Source organism: Toxotes jaculatrix, chromosome 20, assembly GCF_017976425.1.
Source record: "Toxotes jaculatrix isolate fToxJac2 chromosome 20, fToxJac2.pri, whole genome shotgun sequence".
NCBI classification, from domain to species: domain Eukaryota; kingdom Metazoa; phylum Chordata; class Actinopteri; family Toxotidae; genus Toxotes; species Toxotes jaculatrix.
The window spans coordinates 84,764-104,233 of NC_054413.1; the positions used below are offsets into that span (position 1 = coordinate 84,764).

At 47.1% G+C, this 19,470-nt stretch overlaps 2 protein-coding genes across 2 annotated transcripts in view; one reads left to right on the forward strand and one right to left on the reverse strand.

Moving 5' to 3' along the window:
• LOC121200762 (piezo-type mechanosensitive ion channel component 2-like) overlaps positions 1 to 15,314 on the forward strand; it is a 29,220-nt gene extending 13,906 nt beyond the window's left edge. The window contains exons 24-55 of the mRNA XM_041066248.1: positions 409 to 586; positions 668 to 754; positions 1,076 to 1,232; positions 1,365 to 1,461; positions 2,154 to 2,319; positions 2,399 to 2,488; positions 2,993 to 3,081; positions 3,186 to 3,236; positions 3,331 to 3,443; positions 3,848 to 3,968; positions 4,204 to 4,275; positions 4,358 to 4,524; positions 4,617 to 5,044; positions 5,864 to 6,199; positions 6,279 to 6,380; positions 6,565 to 6,721; positions 6,852 to 7,034; positions 7,119 to 7,302; positions 7,656 to 7,755; positions 7,837 to 7,984; positions 8,080 to 8,167; positions 8,254 to 8,380; positions 8,806 to 8,964; positions 9,141 to 9,288; positions 9,393 to 9,581; positions 11,459 to 11,551; positions 11,629 to 11,795; positions 12,045 to 12,161; positions 12,482 to 12,561; positions 12,900 to 13,113; positions 13,392 to 13,533; positions 13,821 to 15,314. Coding sequence (XP_040922182.1) covers positions 409 to 586; positions 668 to 754; positions 1,076 to 1,232; positions 1,365 to 1,461; positions 2,154 to 2,319; positions 2,399 to 2,488; positions 2,993 to 3,081; positions 3,186 to 3,236; positions 3,331 to 3,443; positions 3,848 to 3,968; positions 4,204 to 4,275; positions 4,358 to 4,524; positions 4,617 to 5,044; positions 5,864 to 6,199; positions 6,279 to 6,380; positions 6,565 to 6,721; positions 6,852 to 7,034; positions 7,119 to 7,302; positions 7,656 to 7,755; positions 7,837 to 7,984; positions 8,080 to 8,167; positions 8,254 to 8,380; positions 8,806 to 8,964; positions 9,141 to 9,288; positions 9,393 to 9,581; positions 11,459 to 11,551; positions 11,629 to 11,795; positions 12,045 to 12,161; positions 12,482 to 12,561; positions 12,900 to 13,113; positions 13,392 to 13,533; positions 13,821 to 13,922 — 4,652 coding nt within the window. The 3' untranslated portion in view covers positions 13,923 to 15,314. The remainder of the gene's footprint in view (positions 1 to 408; positions 587 to 667; positions 755 to 1,075; positions 1,233 to 1,364; positions 1,462 to 2,153; positions 2,320 to 2,398; positions 2,489 to 2,992; positions 3,082 to 3,185; positions 3,237 to 3,330; positions 3,444 to 3,847; positions 3,969 to 4,203; positions 4,276 to 4,357; positions 4,525 to 4,616; positions 5,045 to 5,863; positions 6,200 to 6,278; positions 6,381 to 6,564; positions 6,722 to 6,851; positions 7,035 to 7,118; positions 7,303 to 7,655; positions 7,756 to 7,836; positions 7,985 to 8,079; positions 8,168 to 8,253; positions 8,381 to 8,805; positions 8,965 to 9,140; positions 9,289 to 9,392; positions 9,582 to 11,458; positions 11,552 to 11,628; positions 11,796 to 12,044; positions 12,162 to 12,481; positions 12,562 to 12,899; positions 13,114 to 13,391; positions 13,534 to 13,820) is intronic.
• Positions 15,315 to 17,195: 1,881 nt separating this feature from the next.
• LOC121200328 (transmembrane protein 200C-like) lies at positions 17,196 to 19,240 on the reverse strand. Its single transcript, XM_041065558.1, has 5 exons — positions 19,134 to 19,240; positions 18,837 to 19,056; positions 18,502 to 18,668; positions 17,524 to 18,312; positions 17,196 to 17,421 (listed from the first exon to the last, which is right to left on the reverse strand). The coding sequence occupies exons 1-5, from the start codon at positions 19,238 to 19,240 to the stop codon at positions 17,196 to 17,198; spliced, it is 1,509 nt and encodes a 502-aa protein (XP_040921492.1).
• Positions 19,241 to 19,470: the final 230 nt, after the last annotated feature.

Sequence of the window (19,470 nt, forward strand, 5' to 3'; positions counted from 1 at the left end):
TATTCTGCATTTAAAGCTCAATGGGGAGGTGATGGTCAGGCGATGAATGCACCCCACATCCTGGTCCAGATGTCCTCCCTCACATGTTCTGTAATCTTTACACCCAGCTCCCTGTCCCAAGTCCATTCAAGCTCCTGAAGACCAACGACTGATGGACGTTTCCATACCAGAGACATTAAATCAGTTAAAAAGAAGTTGTTGTTTTTTTAAGAAAAGACAGAGGTTGTTTCTAGATGCATCATATTTTTGTTCTTTCTGATTAAAAGTCGTGAAGACTCCGTCCTCGAAGTGGTCCCCTAAAGTAGAGAGAGCCTTTGAATCCAAGTGTTTGAAACCTGAATCTAAGACACCTGGCAGAAAGTCAGGGTTATTCGTTTTACCATATTGTGATCTTTCCTGACCTTTCAGATGATTTCTTGCTCCTCCTCGGGGCGTCGCTGCAGCTGCAGGTGTTTGAGGAGGAGCTTCAGTTGTCAGTTCAGATCCTCGCAGGAGACAACAGTGAGCTGGACGAAGATGACGGGCAGATCTGTGAACTAATCAGACGACTCCACCTCAACACGGTCCCTGATTTCATGCTGTGCAGGTAAACCCCGCTCACTGTCCACCTGTCTGTCGTTCTACCTGTCCACCTGTCCGCCTCCCTGATCTCTCTGTATGTGTTTAGGTCTTACCTGGACATGATCAAGGTTATCATCTTCAGCTACATGTTCTGGTTCGTCCTCACCGTCATCTTCATCACTGGGACCACCAGGTGAGTGGGTGGGGCCACACTTACCTGTATGATTTTCAAAGTAAAGGTTTCTCTTTAAGCAATGTCATTGCTCCTGAGAACAGATTCTTAAACTGCAAAGTCAGGATTCAAACTTTTTGTTGCCTGAAACTCTGAGATTCAACTAAAACCCCAGAATTCAAACTTAAACCTAAAAACTGGGAAATTTTGTTCAGTAATTTAGGAATAAATCAGGAAATTTAGGAATAATATTAAACTAGATTTTTGAGATTAAAGATTATATCCTGCACTTTCCGAAAAACACAAAACCAACACCAACAGCACAGCGCTGCTTTGTTACAGGATCAGTATCTTCTGTATGGGTTACCTGGTGGCCTGTTTCTACTTCCTCCTGGTGGGCGGAGAACTGCTGCTGAAACCAGTTAAATCCATTCTGGTGTACTGGGATTGTCTTATTGGTTACAACATCTTCGTCATTACCATGAAGAATATTCTGTCGGTGAGACACGACACATCATCATCATCATCACACAATCATTCATATTTACTAAAGTATTCAAGGAGACTTCTCTCTCTGTCCCTGTCTGTCTGTCTGTCTGTCTGCCTGTCTGTCTGCCTGTCTGTCTGTCAGATCCTGGCCTGTGGTTTCATTAAGTCGTTGGTGTTGAATCACTGTTGGCTGATTCAGCTCTTCAGTCTCGCCTGCACCATCAAAGGATACACCAAACGTACGTATAGTGTCCACCTGTCTGTCAGCCATCAGTTATAAGCAGCACAGACCAGTAGAGATTATCACAGACTACCTACCTGCAGTCAGTGCTGTGTTAACCAGAAAGGTCTGAGTCAAACTGAGGTCAAGACAGAAAAGTTGGAGTCAAAACAGCTTTGAGACTGAGACGAGTCAGAAATGTGCTGAACAGCAGAGCAGACTGTCTGCCCGTCTGTCTGCCCGTCTGCCTGCCCGTCCTTCTGCCCGTCCTTCTGCCCGTCCTCCTGCCCGTCCTTCTGCCCGTCCTTCTGCCCGTCTGTCTGCCTGTCTGTCTGTCTGTCTGTCTGCCCGTCTGTCTGCCCGTCTGTCTGTAATCTCTGTTATTTGTTTGTTGTTTGCAGCGGAACAGCAGAGCAGACTGTCTGCCCGTCTGTCTGCCCGTCTGCCTGCCCGTCCTTCTGCCCGTCCTTCTGCCCGTCCTCCTGCCCGTCCTTCTGCCCGTCCTTCTGCCCGTCCGTCTGCCCGTCTGCCTGCCTGTCTGTCTGCCCGTCTGTCTGCCCGTCTGCCCGTCTGTCTGCCCGTCTGTCTGCCCGTCTGCCCGTCCGTCTGCCCGTCCGTCTGCCCGTCTGTCTGCCTGTCTGTCTGTCTGTCTGTCTGCCCGTCTGTCTGCCCGTCTGTCTGTAATCTCTGTTATTTGTTTGTTGTTTGCAGCGGAACAGCAGAGCAGTAAACAATGTGAGTTACCAAATGACGAGGCAGGAATCATCTGGGACGGCGTCTGTTTCTGTTTCCTGTTGCTGCAGAGGAGAGTCTTCAGGAGTCACTACTTCCTGTATGTGGTCCTGGATCTGCACAACACACAGCTGCTGGCCTCCAGGTACACACTCACAACACCCGTGTATCATAACACGCACACGAAGACACGCAGTCACATGATGTTAATGGCCATGTTGCAGGGGGGCGGAGCTTTTCGAGGCATCCACAGTGAAAGCTGTCAGAGCGAGACTGGAGGTGGAGAAGATGTCCATGGACCTGCTGAAGAGACAGTAAGACACAAACATTGCTGCAGTTAAGACTCCCACAAGTCCAAGACAAGTCCAAGTCCAACAGCTCAGAGACTGAGTTAAGACTCAGAATAAAAAGACTTTAGACTGAGACGAGTCTGAATCAGAGAAACGGCCGCGAGGAAAATCCCAGCCCACACAGCAGATCGAACAAATCCAGCAGGACATCAGGCTGACCAACGAGACAAGTTCAGGTCCGAAGCGACTGAGACGAGTCCAAATCAGAACACAGAGAATGAGACGAGTCCGAGTCTGAGCTGTCTCAACAGTAGTGACCGAGTGGTCTGACTCGTAACGTCCCTGAGAAAGGTCCAAGATTACTGCTAAGCTGTCTCGAGACTAGAGACAAAGATAAGACTCATTCTCACAGCAGCCATAGAAACGCTGACCTGTCCCGTGTTTTAGTCTGACACACTGAACAGTTATGTCCAAAGCTGAACCAGACCTGGTCTGACGAGTCGTCCACTTCCTGTCTCTGCGTTTCAGGATGGAGAGGATTAAATCTCGACAACAGAAGTTTCGCAGAGGAAAAGAGAAAATGTTGAGTTTGACCCAAGACAACGTCCATGGTGACGGTCTGTAAACAAACATGTTGTCATGGTAACAATTGGGATACACATCTGTCAATCACAGAATCAGCTAACGTGAGTTTTACCTTTTTTAATGTTTTGATTTGTAGGTCATGAAAATAAGAAGGAGTGGTGGAGACCCTGGGTAAACCACGCCTCCAGTGAGTCACATGACCTCTGACATCATCACTCTCACCTGTCAGACCAATTCACTTTCCTTATGTGGTCTTTATGTAACTGTCCGTCTACCTGCAGTGGTGAGGAGTGGTGACTACTACCTGTTTGAGACAGACAGTGAGGAGGAGGAGGAGAAGAAGGAGGAAGAGGAGAAGAAGGAGGAGCAGCTTCCTGAGAAATCAGCCTTCCAGGTGAGAGTCTCCATGTCCAACTCCTCACGTCATGGACACATGGAACAGGCTTATGATCCTAAGCCCAAACAGGTTGGGGACCAGGATCCCGATCGTGTTGATAGTTTTGTTTGGTAACGACTTTGATTTACAGCTATAACGTTACAACTTACGTCCAGAAATCCAGGTGAAGCACTGAAACTCTGTAAGGTAGGAGAGAGTCAGGCAGCGTGGCCCGGGGCTGAGATCATGTTCCACCTCAGGTTTCCTGAACAGGCCTGAGAAACAGAGGAGAGAACAGCATTCTCTTTAAAGACAGAACCATAATCTGGTCTGGTGAAAACATTTAACAAGGTTGAAAGAATCCTTTTTGTTTTCAGAGCAAAAACTGATGAACTGGTGTTACCTTTGTCCGTTTGCATCAGTTTGTTTATCACGCCTGGATAACAGACTCCAGAACAGCAATGAGAGCTCGCAACAACCAGAAGAAGCTGTGGAAGAAGAATTCCTCTGAACCAAGGAGCAACAAGGGGGAGAAGGGAGGAGGTGAGGAGGAGGTGTCCTCTCTTTGTTTGGTAAAAGGTTTCACAGCAGCGTAAAGACTTAAAGCTCTGACACAAACAGAAACATCTGTAAACTGTGTTCACAGCAGCAGAGAGTGAGAGACGGGGACGTACGTCCCTGTTTAATTTAAGAAGCTGCAGCATCAACAATATTCCATCAATAAAATGAACTAACACAAGAGTTTCAGGTGGAGTTACCTGTGACTCCTTCTCTTCAGCAGCTGGAGTCATAGAAGTGACGGAGGAGACGGAGGAGGACGGAGAGGACGAGGACAAAGAGGAGGGACCAGGTAGGAAGTCTCTGATTTAAAACGTGTCCGTCCACAGTGAACAATGAGGACACATATGTTCAGGCAACGTCGTGTGTTTCAGACACCGTGTTGCACCGGTTCTCCAACACACTGCAGTTCTGCTGGGTTCTGCTGTCGGCTCTGCTGGACTCTCTGACTGCCTGGCTCAGCGGTTTGTGTCAGGAACACATCGACATCTCCACTGTCCTCCGCATCGAGCGCTGCATGCTAACACAGCAGGCCAAACAGGTACACTCAGCACTGCAGCCTGTGAGAACCAGAACAAACATGGAGGATCTGCTGCATGTTTACTTGTTTGTTTTTCTTGTTTGGTTGATCAGGGTCATTTACCCACCAGAGAGGCAATCAGCGTTTACTACCAAGAGCAGATGATGAAAACATCCAGAGAGTCGGGTCTGGACTGCAGCACCCAGGAGGCAGAGGGCGGGGCCTCACCGGTGAGAGGAAGCAAGCAAGAGGAAGAAGGAAAGGGAGGAAGACCTGAAACAGATGAAGAAGCAGGACGTCAAATAGCAAAGGACAAAGCAGAGACAGAGCTAGTGTCAGGAGCAGATGGTCCTGATGTTGAACCAGAGACAGTACCAGCAGAAAGTGACCCAACAGTGGAAGTTAAAAGTGAAGATTTCCCAGAATGCACGGTGGCTAAAACCAGCCAAAGATTACGACCCAAACTGTCCAGGATGGAGAGGGTCCAATCTTTGTCTTTCTTGTCAACCTCAGAGGAAGAAAAGAGCAGTGGGACACACAGGTTGGTCATCCTGAAGCAATGAATAACACACGTGATTCTTTATGTTCAAACTTACCTGTAACCCGCTCAACAAATACAAGTTGGACAGATCACCTAACCTGGCTTCGTCCACCACATCTGAAGGTCTCAGAGAGTCCACAGAGAGACATCAGGGGATCAGACCCAGTCTGTCCCAGGAACCAGGCTCCACCGCTTTCTGTCCAATGAGGAAACAGAAAATTCCTGACACACACATTTTTAAGATGAAGATCCAATAACCACTGAAGCTCATGTTACACAAGAGCCAATAAAAACAAATGGAATGGTCAAAGTTAAGTAACATGCAAGAAAACATTCCACCTTAACAGCTGCTGGCAGCTGAGTGGACAGTCAACAATCAGTGAAATGATTCTTTCCACCAAACTGTCGTTAGCTAGTGAAGATGGAGGCTTCATTTACTCTCCAACAGGAAGTAAACGAGTCATTCACACACAAACTGCTGCTGCTGCACTGTTAAAAACAACACGTGTCTTTGTAAAGGAAGTGATGTCAGTGTTTATTTGCATATAGAGTGGGAAAGTGAGATCAGATCACGTGGTCACTGGAGACGCAGGTTAATGTCAGGTGTGAACTGATGTACTGAGGGCTGAGCACCTGGGATCACATCACCTGAGCTCAATGTTACTGTGATTAACATGGTGAAAGGGACAGAGACACACTGACAGTCAGCCTCCTCTGAGACACACACACACACACTGTTATCTGTGTACAGGTTAGCTTAGCATTAGCTCAGTCAGTTGCCTGTCTGTGGTGTTAAGTGTCTCTCTGTCTGTTGAACAGTGATGGAGAATCAAACCAACAACTTCCCACTGACACCCAGCCGACTCACACCTTCACCAGTGCCTCTTCCCCAGCCTCCCCCTCCTCCATCCTCCTGCCCCCCTCCTACAGCCTCGCTCTGGGGTTGGACCTCCAGGACGAGGAGGCAGAGGAGGTGAGGGAGAAGAAAGAGGATGAACAGAGGACGATGAAGGAGGTGGGGTTGGGATTGAGGAAGCAGCTTCTGGTTCAGACTCTGGGGGAGAGGAGCAACTTCCTGTCTGACTCAGACTTGTCTTCCTGTCCGCCTGTGTCTCGCACTCAGGAGCTGACAGCGAGCGAGCTGCTGAGGAACAGGTGAGGACAGGAGAGTCACAGAGATCCGTCAGCCGTCAGCTGTTGCTGGTGCTTCACGCTCTTCCTTTCCTTGTTTCAGGACTTTCTACGACGAGGAGCTGGAAGCGTCGGACCACTTCTATGGTAACCAGCCACAGCTGCTCCAGCTGTGCAACGCCCTCTACAACATCCTCGCAGCCAGGTAAACTCTGAACGTCAGGTAACTCCACAGAAATCTCTCGAGTGAACTGCTTCTTCTTAGTAGATGCAGCATCAGTTGTCTCTTATTTACGTTCCAGTTCTTTAGATTCTCTGTGTGACTGAAGGACATTTTTCTTTCAATATCACAAAACTTCAGCATCAGAACTTGTCCCCTCCTGAAACAGGTCAGAGACGGTGTGTTACCTGGTCATTGTGTTGAACCACATGGTGTCGGCCAGCTGTCTGACATTGGTACTTCCTGTTTTGGTGTTTCTCTGGGCGATGCTGTCTGTCCCTCGACCCAGTAAGACCTTCTGGATGACAGCCATCATCTACACCGAGGTTCACACCACTCTGCTGATTTTTATTTATCTATTATCTTATAACTGCCTATTTATAGTTTATAACAATACATGACTGCCTATCCATCCATTGAGGTCTAAGTTGTCTGTCTACCTGTCTGTGTCCTCAGGTAACCATCGTAATTAAGTATTTCTTCCAGTTTGGTTTCTTTCCATTCAACCAGAAGCTGGAGGTGGACCGATTCAAACCATTCCACCCCCCAAACATCCTGGGGGTGGAGAAGAAGGAAGGCTACGTTCTGTACGACTTGCTGCAGCTGCTCACTTTGTTCTACCACAGAGCCACGCTCAAGGTAAAGATCACCACACTCAGAACAGGAAGACAAGACACGAAACTATAGAATGGCTTACTCCTCCTTCCTCCTCGTCCTCTGCAGTGCCACGGACTCTGGGACCAGACTGTTACCACGGAGACTGATGCTTCTCACCGCCATGGCAACCAGGCCAACTCCACCACCAGAGGTTCCACCTCCACTGATGTGACTGATCCCGTCAACACACTACGACGACGTGGCAGGAGGAGGACATGCTCCAGCTCCACTCAGCTGCACTCACCTGCAGGTAGAGTCACACAACAACACGACAACATGAACAAAAGGTTCAGGACAGAGTGAAGGATCATAAAGGGTCAGAAGACGTGAAGAGTGTCCCTGTCCTTAAATTATCAGATGACTATAACAGCAGCTGTTTGTCCAGAGAAAATCCTCGGACCGACAGTACATCAGGGAAACGGTCCCATCAGTCGGATAAAGTGTTTCTCTTGTTCAAAAAGCGTTTTGCAGACACAGCTGTCTGAGAGGGGTGAAGGTCGTCTCATAGCCGTGGTCTGATTTTCAGTTTTCCAGTCCAAAGCACTGGATACAGTTAGTGGATCGTTCTTTAGATCTGGTGATGTTTTGTTCTTATGCTTTCAGGCAGTGTGAGCTCCAGACCTCAGCAGCCCAGCAGGTTGGATCTGCTGCTGGAGAAACTCACAGAACTTTCCGTCAGAGCCAAGAAGTACTCTGTCAGCAGGTGTGCTAACACTAAAGCTAACTGTCCAGTCACTACTCTGTGTTCACAAACCACATCACCAGCTGATCCTCTCTCTCTCAGGTGCATGTCTGTTTACCATCCGGTCTGTCAGTTCTTCAGAGCTCTTGTCCAACCAGAGTACAGCGCCGTCACCGACGTTTATGTCCTCATGTTCCTCGCCGACACGGTCGACTTCATCATCATCGTCTTTGGCTTCTGGGCCTTTGGAGTAAAGTTTGATCCACTGACCATGATTTTTACATTCCACTCTGAGCTGAAACTTTATTCACCTCTGTGGACTCTATTTTATTCTAATGATTTCAGAAACACTCAGCTGCTGCTGACATCACTTCCTCCCTCTCAGAAGATCAAGTTCCTGAGGCTTTCTTGGTGATGGTCCTGATCCAGTTTGGTATGTCTACCTGTTTTGTTTACCTTGCTTTTTACCTGTCTGTCTGCCTAAAAGTTAACATATCTATGTTGCCTGTCTGTCTGCAGGTACCATGGTGATAGACAGAGCACTGTATTTGAGGAAAACTGTTTTAGGGAAGTTGGTATTCCAGGTGATTCTGGTTTTTGGGATTCACTTCTGGATGTTCTTTATCCTGCCAACCGTCACTGAGAGGTATCATATATTTGTACATCTTTGCTTTTTAAATGTTCATGAACATAAAGCATCTCTGAATTTGAAAATCTGAATCTAACTCACCTTTACCTGCCGCCTCATTAATAATATAAAGACCTGTTCATCTGCTGTCTGCACCTGAACTGAGCTGATAACAAATCAAACCAAGTCCAGATCAATCAAAGTTATTTTAAATATGTCTTGAGTAGATTAAGCTGAACAAAGAAAAGTTGAGTTAAGCCAAGTTAGGAAATGACAAGTTGAGAATAAGTTTGGATAAATGTAGTTAAGCTCAACAGTGTTGTTCCTGCCTGTCTGTCTGTCTGTCTGTCTGTCTGTCTGTCTGCCTGTCTGTCTGTCTGTCTGTCTGTCTGTCTGTCTGTCTGCCTGTCTGCCTGTCTGTCTGCCTGTCTGTCTGCCTGCAGGCGTTTCAATCAGAACCTGGTGGCTCAGCTCTGGTACTTTGTGAAGTGTGTTTACTTCGGTCTGTCGGCCTATCAGATTCGATCTGGTTACCCAACACGAGTTCTAGGAAACTTCCTGACAAAGAGCCACAACTACCTCAACTTGTTCCTGTTCCAGGGGTGAGTCAACATCACAGTCCAACACCGACACAAACACAAAGACAACTGTCCAGAGTGGAAACAACTATTCTAGCTTGGCGCTAAGACTGAACAAGATGCTATCATGGTTAAGTAGTGTTCACAGACATGTTACCCTCTCTGTCTCTCTACCTGTCTGTCTGCCTCTCCTCTTATAGTTTCCGTCTGGTTCCCTTCCTGACGGAGCTCAGAGCAGTGATGGATTGGGTGTGGACTGACACCACCCTGTCTCTGTCCTCATGGATCTGTGTGGAAGACGTCTACGCCCACTGCTTTGTTTTAAAGTGCTGGAGAGAATCTGAGAAGGTACGAGAGTGTCCGTGTCTTTACGGGCATATTTGTGTTGATTTGTGTGTATTTGTACACAGAGGTGCACAATGGTCAGAGGAAGTGTGTGTATTTGTACACAGAGGTACCCTCAGCCTCGGGGTCAGAAGAAGAAGCGGGTGGTGAAGTACGGGATGGGCGGTCTGATCGTCCTGTTACTGATCTGTATCGTCTGGTTTCCGCTGCTCTTCATGTCGCTCATAAAATCTGTTGCTGGAGTCGTCAACCGACCCCTCGACGTCTCTCTGACCATCACACTGGGAGGCTTCCAGGTAAACCTGTACTGACTCACCCACACCGACAGAGAACGTTATCTGGACAGTCTTACAGTAACGATAATAGTAATCAAAATACCATTACTAGTAGTAATAGTAGTTATAGTAAAAGTCAAAGTAGCAGCAGTTGTTGTAGGAATACTGTTGGAAATAGTAGAAATGAAGCAGTAGTTGTTGTAGAAGTTACAACTAATCCTGCTGAGTGAGCCAACGCTGCAGTATTAGTGGTGTTAGTGTAACCCCTTGACCGTGTAGTCAGGAAAAAAAAGAATCTAAATCTGAATCAATTTGGTCTTTCAGAACACAACTGTTTAAGTCTACACAACCCAGGGCTCAAATAACTAAGATTCGCAAGGAGATTGGCAATGGTAACTCTGCTTAGAGTGAAAAAAAAAACCTCCAACCACAATAAGGGACTGACAAGTACTTTAGTAGAAAGGTAGAACGTGTATTGTCCTGATTTTTTAACCATTTTCATTAAAAGCTTGACCCAAAAAAATTGTTTCACAACATGGACATGAACAGGAACAATGGAACAATGAGGGAAAGTAAATCAGTTCCATCAGTTGGATGACCTCCGTTACCAACCAGTTATCAGTTCCCAATACTGTTCATTTAGGTTGTCTCTTTTTTTCCTGTGCAGTTCTTCACACAGTCCACTTTAGTTTACTCGCTCAGTTTTTTTCGTTAGGATTTCAATTGTTCGATTACTTAATGTTTCTTTTCCTCTGATGCATCAGTTTTATGCGTCAGGCCTGACAAAAAAATTATAGAAAAAAAGGTCTGAGATCTCAGATGAAATAAAAATATGTAAATCTTCCAAAGGAAATGGGAAATCCGTTTTTTTCCTACCACCCTCCTGGAAGACAGGTGGCCATCAGATCCAGAACGTCCTTTGCAGACTCTTCAGGAGAATTCCAGTCCATGGACAGCACTGCTCATTTCTTTAAAATGATTCTATCAATAGAAAACCAGCCTGCACAAAACATGCAGAGCAATTACTCAATGTGCAAAATAAAAATACAAAATTCACCTAAAATGAATTTACTGCATTTGAATTTCAAAATTAATAAAGAATATGTTTAAGTCAGAATCCTGTCTTACTTCAAGTTGTCATAATTACTGGCCAATAACAACACATTTTTTTAATTCAAAAAACAAAATAACAACACAATAAATGACCAGTAGAACAAATAAAAATGCATATTAACTTACACCCGGTTCACTACATCACACCACACGGCTTGTGCTAGCTCACGTGCAGTGCACCTGCTAAACAAAAAAACGCCTGCAGGTGTGTTAGCTTAGTTTTCCACCGCTAACACAGCTAACTACTCATTTGTAGCTAAAAATAATCACTTCCCCACAAGAAAATAGCATATCCTGACTGGTTTTATAGTTTAAAGTGTACTCTAAATCACACTGTTCGTTCATACGTTCGAGAAACAGGCTGCTAAATGCATACGTTTAACACTCACCAGGATATTCTTCAACAATAGTCCACTCTCCTTGACTTAACCCATCACAGGACTCGACCATATCACTTCACAGCTTACAAAAAAAAACATTTCCAGTGATAAAACCGTGTTTTTCCCGAGCTGTTTCTTATCCGACTCCCAGAGAAACCGAAGAAAAGTTTTTTTTTCTCCCTCTAACCGGAGCTGCCTTGTTCGGTGCTGCGGTGCATTCATAGTAATTGGAAAAAACATTACTCGGCAGAAAGACTCACATTAACTGAAAAATGAAAATAAAATAAAGGTTTTAACAATAAAATAACACCGGGTTACATTAGCAGCACTTTTAGCAGCAGTGCTAACAGTATTAGCAGCAGTGCTAACACTATTAGCAGCAGTGTAACATGTTGATGTTTACAGCCAATCTTCACGATGAGTGCACAGCAGAATCAGCTCAAAGATCTGACTGAAGAAGACTTCAGCGCCTTCATCAGCTCCTACAGCTACACACCTGTGAGTTCTCTGCAGTACTTGTACACACAGTTCATTGTATTAATTCTTCCAGTAACTCTTTTACCTGTGTTTCCCAGAGTGCCTTGCAGTTCCTAGAGGCGTACAGTCGTGAGGATGTGACAGTGGCAGAGTTGCAGGGCAGCAGCAACTCTCTGTGGACCATCAGTCCTCCCAGCAGGCGGTACCTGAGCCAGGTGCTTGGCCTGGACCACTTCCCCCTCACCGTGTCCTGGACTGTTCAGAGGTCAGCTTCATCCTCCTGATCAATAATCAATTATCAGTATTTATTAATACTTCTCTGCGGTACAGAAGGTGCAGGAGTATTTACTACACTGCTGCTGCTTCTGTAGTAGTGTTAACAGGATTAGCAGCAGTAGTATTGACAGTAGTTGGACTTGGACTGTCCTGAGTCCAGCAACATAACCTCACTGATCCATAATCACTCAGTTACTCATCAGTTAACTGATCAGATAAAAAGGACTTTTTTAAACAGGAACCTGAGTCTGGGGGCAAAGGCGGAGCTTGCGTCAGGTAAACATGTGACCTACCTGGACAATCAGACTCGACTGGAGCTGATTGAGCTGCTGAATGGGAGCAGGAGACAACCTGTGTGAGTACAGGGCAATACAACAATACAACATGTCAGAGCTAACAGAGCTAACAGCGTGCTAACATTAATAAAACTGACTCAGACCTTTGTGTATAAAATAAAATGAGAGATTCAATTATAAACATTTAAATTTTCCATTGTAAATTTAAATTAATGTAATTATTTCCTATATTATTACTATGGGGATATAATGTTATTCCCATAGTAATAATAATAATAACTGAGGACAATGTGCAGGTGTGTAGTTGTGTGTGTTTGTCACAGTGGACTAAACTAAACTAAATACTATCGTTATGTGCTTTGTGTGTGTTTGTTTTCAGGGTGATACAGGAAGTGTTTCCGTGTTTCATCCGAGCTCCGAGCGACTCCAACGCCAAACCAATCGAGCAGCTTTACGCAGGTTTTACATTCACACGCTCACATAAAGACACAGTTTCACATTTAACCCTCAGGACTGGAGACGGACGTTCAGACGGGGGACAACAGGAAAAACCAACAAAGTGTCTTAGTGAGGTGTTGGACCAGAACAGACTCAGTGCTCCTTGACTCTGATTCTCCACGTCTCTGGGGGGTGAGGGGGTGGTGGTGGTGGGGGGGGGGGGGAGGGGGGGTTGTTCTTCCTGTCGCCCGTCTGAACGTTGTCTTTAAATTCATGTTAAATTATTATTTATTTGGCATGAATTTGTTTATAGTTCAGTCCTCTCGTCCAATGACGAGGCTTCTCTCTTGTCCAATCAGATGAACACTACAAGGACATCCTGCTGGCTCTGGAGAGGTCGACCAATCAGAGCAGAGAGATCCAAGAGTGGTGGATTGTTGACCAACCGGCTGCCAGCCTGGTGCCACTCAGGGGCGGGGCTTCCCCGAGTGACATGAGGGAGGCGGGGCTTCAGCTGTTTGTGTTCAGTGATAAAGTTAGTCCTCCGAGTCTGGGCTTCCTGGCTGGATACGGGTAATCATCAGCCTCTCACATCATTACGACCTTAAACCGTACTTAACCACCTGGCCTGGGTCAATGACTCTCACTGGCCGAAACAAAGTGAGGAAACAAATAAAGTGTTGGTCTGTGGTTAAGAACACAGATACTAACCAGAACCATCCTCCTCCTCCCTCCCCCTCCCCCTCCCCCTCCTCCCTCCTCCTCCTTCCCACTCCTCCTCCCTCTCCTCCTCCTCCTCCTCCCTCTCCTCCCTCTTCTCCCCCCCCCCCCCCCTCCTCCTCCTCCTGCAGCATCATGGGGCTGTATGCCTCAGTGGTCCTGGTGATTGGGAAGTTTGTCAGAGAGTTCTTCAGTGGGATCAGTCACTCCATCATGTTTGAGGAGCTTCCCTGTGTCGACCGCATCCTCAAACTCTGCACCGACATCTTCCTGGTAAAACTCTGTTCCTCTTATTGATGTTATAGTTTTCTAATCTGATCGGTTTTAGTTTTAGAAAGTGATTAGATATTTGTTTACCATCAGTTTGTTGATCTTATTTGAAATATTTGTATATTTGCTTTTAGTTGTATTGATCTGATTAGCTTCAGTGCTCACTGTAAGCTTTCTAATGTTTTCTTGTTCATTGAATTTTTTTAGTAGGCCTGTTCATGTGATTCGTTTTGATGCTTTAATCTGATGATGCTTGACATGCTGTGATCTGATTGGCTGTTCTGTTTCAGGTGAGAGAGACAGGTGAGCTGGAGTTGGAGGAGGAGCTTTACGCCAAACTGATCTTCCTGTATCGATCCCCAGAGACTCTGATCAAATGGACACGACGCTGACCTCGTTGGTTATTAGCTCATCACAGAGCTGAACTCATGGTTCCTTCAACGTTCTTTAAATGTTGCCCAGAGATCGTTCTCCAGATTCTGCTGTAAAGAACAAAGGAGCCGTCAGCGATGGCAATTAAACAGGAACATTTACAGAACCTGGTTTGAAATTTGAGAGAACGTCTCTGACGCAGTGCAGGAACTGCACCCTTTCCTGTTTGCTAAGTGACCAATTGGAGCAGCTGGGAGGCGGAGCTAATGAAATCCAAGCTGATCTCAGGACAGTGTCACATAGCAGACAGTGTCATGGGAATATTAATTGTTTGTGATTGATGATCAATAACTGCAGGGATACAGCACTTCCTGGAAAACCTGGAATTATTTTATGCAGCTTTCAGGTCATTGAAAATGAGTCCTGGCCACATCTGACCAAAATGTCCCAGGAAACAAGAAGGAGCTCTTTAATGACTTCATGACGTCTGTAAACACTGATGTGACTCAAAAGTCGGAGTCTCTGCACAGTCATGCAGCTGTTTTCATGTTTAGTGGAAACTCTGAATTTATCTTACGCTACGTTTTATTTTAGCTGTAATTAGCTCTGTGATAGCGCAGCATGTAGTTGAAGGTAACATTACTTTAGTTCAGCTTCTTACCTGTAATCTGTTGATCGGAGGCAGACTGATACCAAAGATTCAAAAACACTCCTGATCCAAATATTGATGCTTTCTACCAACACCAGGTCTTCTTCAGAATCACACACAAAATGGATCCGTTTTCGATCAGGTCCTCACTGTGTCCATGTTTCCCAGAGTCCCAAACAACTGTTTAACCCAGAAAACAAAACAAAAACAAAAGGCCTCACTGGAAGGAACGTGAACATTAATGATGCATTCACATCATAAATCACAGCTCTACACGATAATACATCAACCAAAGTATCTCAGCTTGTAATTTAGCTCCGCAGCACCTCTATATAACTGCTACGTTAGCCTCATATTAGCACTGTGCTAGCTTTCATTAGCACTGAATTAGCCCTGTGTCAGTTCTGTTAGCGCTACATTAGCTCTGTTGTCTCATTCTAGATCCTTGGACCTGTGCTCAGGTGGAAACTGAGTAGAACTAAGCTAAGCTAAGCTAATAAAAGAGTAAGATGCCCCACTGTCACAGGAGTCAGGGAGCTGTCAATCAATCCAGTGTGGACACAACAAACACAGAGAATGTACTGAGTCCACAGCTCCCCCTAGTGACAGAAAGCTAGAAGTAAATCTAAGAAATGGCTGTAGAGTGACGTTAGATTGTGTTGTTGCTTCAAGTATTATAACAAAGGTCTTCGTGTTCTCACTGTTCGCTCAGTGCTTCCTGTGAATATGTCAAAATAAAAGACGTCTGTTTACCTTTCTGAAAGTCAGCTGTCTGTTGGTTCAGCTTCAGATGAACCACAAAACCTGTTCACCTGTTCACAACCACAAATCAGTCCTGAGCCCCATCGTGAGGCTAAAGCACCAGAGGATACTGGACCTGACATCACCCATGAACTGAGAAACAGACTGAGGGTCAGAACACGCAGGACCAAAGCACCATTCAGCGATCAGACAGCAGAGCTGAACTTAATGTGCTTTATTGTGGATCACTGGTGAAAAATGTTTGAGATCAAACCATTGAAACTAAGCAAATACTCAATACTCAAAGTGCAAACTGCGTCTGACTGTTGAAGCCTCGGGGTTAAAGGTCATCAGCTGATCCTCCTTTGTGCCATTTCAGAGCAGCAGCTTCAGCTTTCGGTGGAAGACGACGTGTAAAATCAGTCAAACTGCTGCTCACGCTCTGTCACTGCGTCACAGCAGCAGCAGCGAGGCACAGACCCAGAGGCCGAACCTCTCCGATCGGCTCCGGTCCATCAGCATTTACACTGAACCGATTTAATGATGTGAAACATTTCAGAGTCACAGTTTAACCCTTCCACTCCCGCTGTGTTTTGGGGGACGGTCCACGATTGTTGGACTTTTACAATAAATGTGAGAATAAAGAGTCGTATGATCTCGCTGCGTCACAGGATGTTGTCCACAGTGACTGAGAAGACAGAAACCTGACTGATGTAATAATCCCATGCTGGTATTGTTTGGACCTTCCTCAGTCTGTGAAGGTTTCACATGTTGTGGGTGGAACAGTGGTTTTATCAGCCCAGTGAATCCCGTGTGCTTCATCACTGACAAACATTTTCCAGTCATTCAGGTGAACTGTCACACTTCTTACGTTCGTGTCCTCAGAGAGAAACTTACTGAGCTGATGGATCAGAGCGAAACATGTGCAAAGGTTTTTTAACGGACTTCAAACGGACGAATGACGTGCGACTTCTTCCTGGTGCTGCACTCAGGTCCTGAAGAGTCTGTCCAATCAGAACGACTCACAGGTAGGACATCTGTCCCACGCAGAATGAATGTATACCTCCGCAACGGAAATTAGTCCCAGGATGAAAGAGTTTTTTTATGATGAAACTGCTGCCACAGTGATGTGTTGTAAAGGCGAGTTAATCACCTGAACATTTCATTTTGAAAATTCAAACAATTCTGCAAACTGTTGTAAAAGCTAAAACATGGATGCATGCACAGGAAAAGACTGACAGCAGGGTCGTGTCCCCCACCGCCCACTGTCCTCTGCGTCCCCATCAAGGTCAGTACAACCAGAAACAACACTGTGCATGTTTGATTCAACACAACCTCATTCTGGAAAACGCGCCACGTGAGGACGATATGAACACAACACAGGATAATGAGCTGAGAAGGCGGGACGGTGCAAACAGCTCACCGCGTCTCTAACTAATCAAACGGCCACGACCAGTGGAGATGGACGAACCTGTGGCCTGTGGGGCCCCTCAGCGTCTGGGGCCCCTGAGCAGTGGCTGACTTTGCCCTGGTGGTGGAGCTGTAGGCAGATTATTGGGCTTCAACATGAAGAACCACAGGTGAGAAGTTCATCAGTTCATTAATGTTGTGCTGTCATTCATTCATCTGGAAGACTCCTTATTGCTACAACATGTTCAGGTGTTCGACGAACGTGGTCCTGCTGCAGACGCCTTCACCATCATCACCATCATCATCATCGGAGGAGGAGGAGGAGGAGGAGGAGGAGTTAAAATAAAGAAGCTGTTTGTTGTGATTTCAGATTCAGAATCCTCATGATCGCCACGTTTACAGAGAATCTGACGCTGATGTCACTGAAAAGTCACATGACTCCAGATTGTGCTGTCATTCACCGAGTCAGCTCCTGATTGGTCATCCCGTCCCTTCAGCCCTCCTCCTCCTGCCTCAGACCAGGATCCATCTGTGAGATCATCCTCAGCTTCTCCCTGTTCGAGTACCTCCTCCTTGATGTCACTTCCTCTGACCTCTGACCCCCCACCTGTGCTGTCTGAGGTGATGATGTAATCTCAGTCGATTCAAATGATTCATCTTCTCCGTGCATCAGTTTGCTGTAACCGGGATTGATGCTGCGGGTCGGGAGGCTCTGCGTCCTGCAGGGGGGGGGCGGCGTGGACGAGGAGGAGGAGAGGAGGTGAGACAGGGAAGAGAGAGACAGGTGAGAGGGGATGAGGGAGGAGGAGGAGAGGAGGAGCAGGGCCTGGGAGCCCACCACTGCCTCCCTGTGGAGGCTGGAGGAGCTGTAAGAACCTGATGGCACCTCCTGGAAGGGTCTGGGTGGGGGTGGAGTGGAGGTACACAGAGGAGGTGGTGGACGTTCATTCTGTACTTCCTCTCCTCCTCCTCCCTCCCCCCATCCCCGGCCCATCCTGGCCCAAGCTGAGTGCCTCCGACGGGGGGTGGGGGGCCGTGGGTGGCGCAGGGGTAAGGTGAAGGAGCTGAGCTCCTCCCTCTGCAGGGAGGTCCAGCAGGTGAGGAGGGGAGGCGGGCTGAAGCTGGGGGGGGGGGATAGTCTGTGGGAGGAGGAGAAGATGGGGGTCAGAGGAACATCTGGCTGCTCCTTGTAGATACTGAACACTGTGTCTCCTCCTCCATCACTGCCCCCACCTCCTCCTCTACTGCTGCCACACAGCTGTTGCCTTGACAACACCCCACCTCCTGCCTCTCCTCCCCCTTCCTCCCTCTTGGTTAGCAGTGAGGCGGGGTAAGCCCTGTGTCTGGACTCCAGGCTCTTCGATTGGACGTAGTTAACGAGACCATTGAGGGGATTGGCCGAGGAATGGCGGAAGGAGCAGGAGGAGGTGGTGTTGGGTCTGCGGAGACTGTGGAGGTCGATGACGGTGGAGTAAATGTCCCGCAGATTGATGACCTTTGTCTTCTTGTCCCGGTTCTCGTGCAGGACGGCGTTCGCGCAGATGAAGAGGAAAATACCAATTCCCATGATGAGAGGACCAAAGACCTTCAGCCTATCAGAGTACAGATACCTGCAGAGACATTTAATACAGCCAATCAGAGTACAGATACCTGCATCGAGGTGAACCATCTTAGGACACATTAAGGACCAGCAGAACCACCTAAAGAACCTCTAAAATTAACCAATACTCCAGAACCTCCTGAAGCAGTTGTATTAAATTTAGCGTCACAGCTGCAGGTGCACAGGTCGGTTTGATTACCTGTCCAGAAAATTCTCCAGAAAGCCTCGTGGAACTTGTCGGGTCGTCCCGTTGACAGCTTCTGTCCAGTTAAAATTCTCATCGCCTCCTCCTCCTTCATCTTCATCCTCTCCTTTCCCTCTGTCGTCTCCCTCACCTCCTCGGAGTTCCTCCCCCGTCTCTCCTCCCTGGAAACAATCAGACAGACGTTCACCAAACCTCGTTTGAAGCTGCAGCGTCAGCGTTCAGCTTTCGTTTATTTCCTGTGGTGGAAAAGCTGAAGACAGAGCTGACAGACTGGATCTGACAGTGCTGAGTCCTCTGTGTGGACTCAGGTTCCTGTACCTGGATCTCACCTGAGAGTCAGCAGGAGCAGGTGTGGAGCTCATGGATGATACTGAGGCCATCGCAGCAGCCTCCGGCGGCTGAGTGCTGAAGAACAGTCCGTCTCGAGGCCAGTAGCCCAGAGCCGCCATGACCACGCCCACCAGCAGGACCACAATACCGAGCGCCGCCACGAGACCCGAGACAGAGCATAACTTCAACTTCCCCTTCACCACCACCACCTCGCTCCTCCTGGGGAGGGGGCAGGAAATGACATCATTACAACTGACCTGTTACATCATTATGTTGTGTGTGTGTGTGTGTGTTACCTCTTCTTCTTGTTCTTCCTCTTGTGTGAGTGTGGTTTGTGTGGTTTGGACCTCAGTGAGTCCTGTCGCCGGGCGTTGATCCGCAGGAGACCGCCAGTCGCGATCATCACCAACCACCGATCAAATGGTGGCACAGAACCACCTTAAGACCTGTCCAACGCCACCTCACCGGGACCCGGTCACCAGCTTCCTGTGAGAGAGACAGGTTGACAGTTGGTCTCGACAGCAGTGTCTCCACGAAGCACAGGTGGAAAATAACTGTCCATTATTCTTCCATGTTGGATTCTTCTGACCTGCTGATGGAGGCTGTGCAACACAGTGTGCTGACTGCACTCAA

Coding starts and splice junctions, on each gene's coding strand:
- LOC121200328 (XM_041065558.1), bottom strand. CDS start 19,240: ATGATCGCGACTGGCGGTCTCCTGCGGATCAACGCCCGGCGACAGGAC. Junction 19,057..19,133: donor AGGAAGAACAAGAAGAAGAG/GTAACACACACA, acceptor CCCCCTCCCCAG/GAGGAGCGAGGTGGTGGTGG. Junction 18,669..18,836: donor CTGCTCCTGCTGACTCTCAG/GTGAGATCCAGG, acceptor GATTGTTTCCAG/GGAGGAGAGACGGGGGAGGA.